The sequence below is a fragment of the Lampetra fluviatilis genome, chromosome 55, assembly GCF_964198595.1.
Source record: "Lampetra fluviatilis chromosome 55, kcLamFluv1.1, whole genome shotgun sequence".
Taxonomy (NCBI): domain Eukaryota; kingdom Metazoa; phylum Chordata; class Hyperoartia; order Petromyzontiformes; family Petromyzontidae; genus Lampetra; species Lampetra fluviatilis.
This window is the reverse complement of record NC_136329.1, coordinates 5,434,031-5,437,920: the sequence shown is the minus strand read 5'-3', so window position 1 is coordinate 5,437,920 and position 3,890 is coordinate 5,434,031. Positions and strand designations below refer to the sequence as shown.

Here is a 3,890-nt window from a genome sequence, read left to right as displayed (position 1 = left end):
TCTGTGGGTCTCTGTGTGGTGAGTCTGTGGGTCTCTGTGTGGTGAGTCTGTGGGTCTCTGTGTGGTGAGTCTGTGGGTCTCTGTGTGATGAGTCTGTGGGTCTCTGTGTGATGAGTCTGTGGGTCTCTGTGTGGTGAGTCTGTGGGTCTCTTTGTGGTGAGTCTGTGGGTCTCTGTGTGGTGAGTCTGTGGGTCTCTGTGTGGTGAGTCTGTGGGTCTCTGTGTGGTGAGTCTGTGGGTCTCTGTGTGGTGAGTCTGTGGGTCTCTGTGTGGTGAGTCTGTGGGTCTCTGTGTGGTGAGTCTGTGGGTCTCTGTGTGGTGAGTCTGTGGGTCTCTGTGTGGTGAGTCTGTGGGTCTCTGTGTGGTGAGTCTGTGGGTCTCTGTGTGGTGAGTCTGTGGGTCTCTGTGTGGTGAGTCTGTGGGTCTCTGTGTGGTGAGTCTGTGGGTCTCTGTGTGGTGAGTCTGTGGGTCTCTGTGTGGTGAGTCTGTGGGTCTCTGTGTGGTGAGTCTGTGGGTCTCTGTGTGGTGAGTCTGTGGGTCTCTGTGTGGTGAGTCTGTGGGTCTCTGTGTGGTGAGTCTGTGGGTCTCTGTGTGGTGAGTCTGTGGGTCTCTGTGTGGTGAGTCTGTGGGTCTCTGTGTGGTGAGTCTGTGGGTCTCTGTGTGGTGAGTCTGTGGGTCTCTGTGTGGTGAGTCTGTGGGTCTCTGTGTGGTGAGTCTGTGGGTCTCTGTGAGTCCAGTCATGGGTGCAAAAGAGATTCAAATTTGTGTTCTTCAAATGATTTATTAATTAGCCCTCACGTATATACAATGAAATTCCTCGCTTAATGCTATACACAGCACACTGTACACGCCACACTGTACACGCCACACTGTACACACACCGCACTGTACACAGCACACTGTACACACACCACACTGTACACCCCACACTGTACACAGCACACTGCACACACCGCACACTGTACACACACCACACTGTACACACAGCACACTGTACACAGCACGCTACTAAAGACAAAGATCCCCCGTGTAGCCTCAACAGACTGTCGGGGCAAGTGCTGTGAGCGAGCGGCTACGAGGGGGGTGGGTGGCTACCAGCACCACCTGACCCCACCCTAGCAGTAGGTGACCCCTGACCCCACACTAGCAGTAGGTGACCCCTGACCCCACCCTAGCAGTAGGTGACCCCTGACCCCACCCTAGCAGTAGGTGACCCCTGACCCCACACTAGCAGTAGGTGACCCCTGACCCCACCCTAGCAGTAGGTGACCCCTGACCCCACCCTAGCAGTAGGTGACCCCTGACCCCACCCTAGCAGTAGGTGACCCCTGACCCCACCCTAGCAGTAGGTGACCCCTGACCCCACACTAGCAGTAGGTGACCCCTGACCCCACACTAGCAGTAGGTGACCCTGAGCTCGCCTGACCCCTGACTTTGCCTGACCCCACACTAGCAGTAGGTGACCCCTGACCCCACACTAGCAGTAGGTGACCCCTGACCCCACACTAGCAGTAGGTGACCCTGAGCTCGCCTGACCCCACACTAGCAGTAGGTGACCCCTGACCCTAGCAGTAGGTGACCCCTGACCCTAGCAGCAAGGTGACCCCTGACCCTAGCAGTAGGTGACCCCTGACCCTAGCAGTAGGTGACCCTGAGCTCCCCCCGGGGTGTCTGGGTCAGTCCGGCTGCCGCCTGGTCCTGACGCCACAGCAGCTGGGACAGGCCGCACAGCAGTGACGTCACCTGCACGTCACTTCCTGTGGGGGGGGGGGGGGGGGTGAGGGGGGGGTGAGTGATTGAGTGGGTGGGTGAGTGAGTGGGTGAGTGAGTGGGTGAGTGGGTGGGTGAGTGGGTGAGTGATTGAGTGGGTGGGTGAGTGGGTGGGTGAGTGGGTGAGTGAGTGGGTGAGTGAGTGGGTGGGTGAGTGGGTGAGTGAGTGGGTGAGTGAGTGAGTGGGTGAGTGGGTGGGTGAGTGGGTGGGTGAGTGGGTGGGTGGGTGAGTGGGTGAGTGGGTGAGTGAGTGAGTGGGTGGGTGAGTGGGTGGGTGAGTGGGTGGGTGAGTGGGTGGGTGGGTGAGTGGGTGAGTGGGTGAGTGATTGAGTGGGTGGGTGAGTGGGTGGGTGAGTGGGTGAGTGAGTGGGTGAGTGAGTGGGTGGGTGAGTGGGTGAGTGGGTGAGTGAGTGGGTGGGTGAGTGGGTGGGTGAGTGGGTGGGTGAGTGGGTGGGTGGGTGAGTGGGTGAGTGGGTGAGTGATTGAGTGGGTGGGTGAGTGGGTGGGTGAGTGGGTGAGTGAGTGGGTGAGTGAGTGCGTGGGTGAGTGGGTGAGTGAGTGGGTGAGTGAGTGAGTGGGTGGGTGAGTGGGTGGGTGAGTGGGTGGGTGAGTGGGTGGGTGGGTGAGTGGGTGGGTGGGTGAGTGGGTGAGTGGGTGAGTGATTGAGTGGGTGGGTGAGTGGGTGGGTGAGTGGGTGGGTGAGTGGGTGAGTGGGTGAGTGGGTGAGTGAGTGAGTGGATGAGTGGGTGAGTGACTGAGTCAGTGGGTGAGGGCGTGAGTGGGTAAGTGAGTGGGTGAGTGAGTGGGTGAGTGAGTGAGTGGGTGAGTGATTGAGTGGGTGGGTGAGTGAGTGGGTGGGTGAGTGGGTGAGTGAGTGAGTGGGTGAGTGATTGAGTGGGTGGGTGAGTGAGTGGGTGGGTGAGTGGGTGGGTGAGTGGGTGAGTGGGTGAGTGAGTGGGTGGGTAAGTGATTGAGTGGGTGGGTGAGTGGGTGGGTGAGTGATTGAGTGGGTGGGTGAGTGGGTGGGTGAGTGGGTGAGTGGGTGAGTGAGTGGGTGGGTGAGTGAGTGAGTGGGTGGGTGAGTGGGTGGGTGGGTGAGTGGGTGAGTGGGTGAGTGGGTGAGTGAGTGGGTGAGTGGGTGGGTGAGTGATTGAGTGGGTGGGTGAGTGGGTGGGTGAGTGATTGAGTGGGTGGGTGAGTGGGTGGGTGAGTGGGTGAGTGGGTGAGTGAGTGGATGAGTGGGTGAGTGACTGAGTGAGTGGGTGAGGGCGTGAGTGGGTAAGTGAGTGGGTGAGTGAGTGGGTGAGTGAGTGGGTGAGTGGGTGGGTGAGTGAGTGGGTGAGTGAGTGGGTGAGTGATTGAGTGGGTGGGTGAGTGGGTGGGTGAGTGGGTGAGTGAGTGGGTGGGTGGGTGAGTGATTGAGTGGGTGGGTGAGTGGGTGGGTGGGTGAGTGGGTGAGTGAGTGAGTGAGTGAGTGAGTGAGCGAGCGAGTGAGTGAGTGAGTGGGTGAGCGAGTGAGTCGGTGAGTGAGTGAGCGAGTGAGTGAGCGAGTGAGTGAGCGAGTGAGTGAGCGAGTGAGTGAGCGAGTGAGTGAGCGAGTGAGCAAGTGAGCGAGTGAGTGAGTCGGTGAGTGAGTGAGCGAGCGAGTGAGTGAGCGAGCGAGCGAGTGAGAGAGCGAGCGAGTGAGTGAGTGAGTGAGTGAGTGAGCGAGCGAGCGAGTGAGTGAGCGAGTGAGTGAGTGAGTGAGTGAGCGAGTGAGCGAGTGAGCGAGCGAGCGAGCGAGTGAGTGAGCGAGTGAGTGAGCGAGTGAGTGAGCGAGTGAGCAAGTGAGCGAGTGAGTGAGTCGGTGAGTGAGTGAGCGAGCGAGTGAGTGAGCGAGCGAGTGAGTGAGTGAGTGAGCGAGCGAGTGAGTGAGTGAGTGAGTGAGCGACTGAGTGAGTGAGTGAGTGAGTGAGTGAGTCGGTGAGTGAGTGAGCGAGTGAGTGAGTGAGTGAGCGAGCGAGCGAGTGAGCGAGCGAGCGAGTGAGTGAGTGAGTGAGTGAGTGAGTGAGTGAGCGAGCGAGCGAGTGAGAGAGCGAGTGAGTGAGTGAGTGAGTGAGTGAGCGAGCGAGCGAGTGAGTG

The 3,890-nt window shown here is 59.3% G+C and overlaps 1 protein-coding gene across 1 annotated transcript in view; it reads right to left on the bottom strand.

The window, feature by feature from the left end:
* Positions 1-1,314: 1,314 nt before the first annotated feature.
* The window catches only part of CPLANE2 (ciliogenesis and planar polarity effector complex subunit 2), a 36,592-nt gene continuing 34,016 nt past the window's right edge, over positions 1,315-3,890 (bottom strand). Inside the window, exon 6 of the mRNA XM_078879742.1 lies at positions 1,315-1,758. Within this exon, the coding sequence (XP_078735868.1) occupies positions 1,635-1,758 (124 nt within the window). The 3' untranslated portion in view covers positions 1,315-1,634. The remainder of the gene's footprint in view (positions 1,759-3,890) is intronic.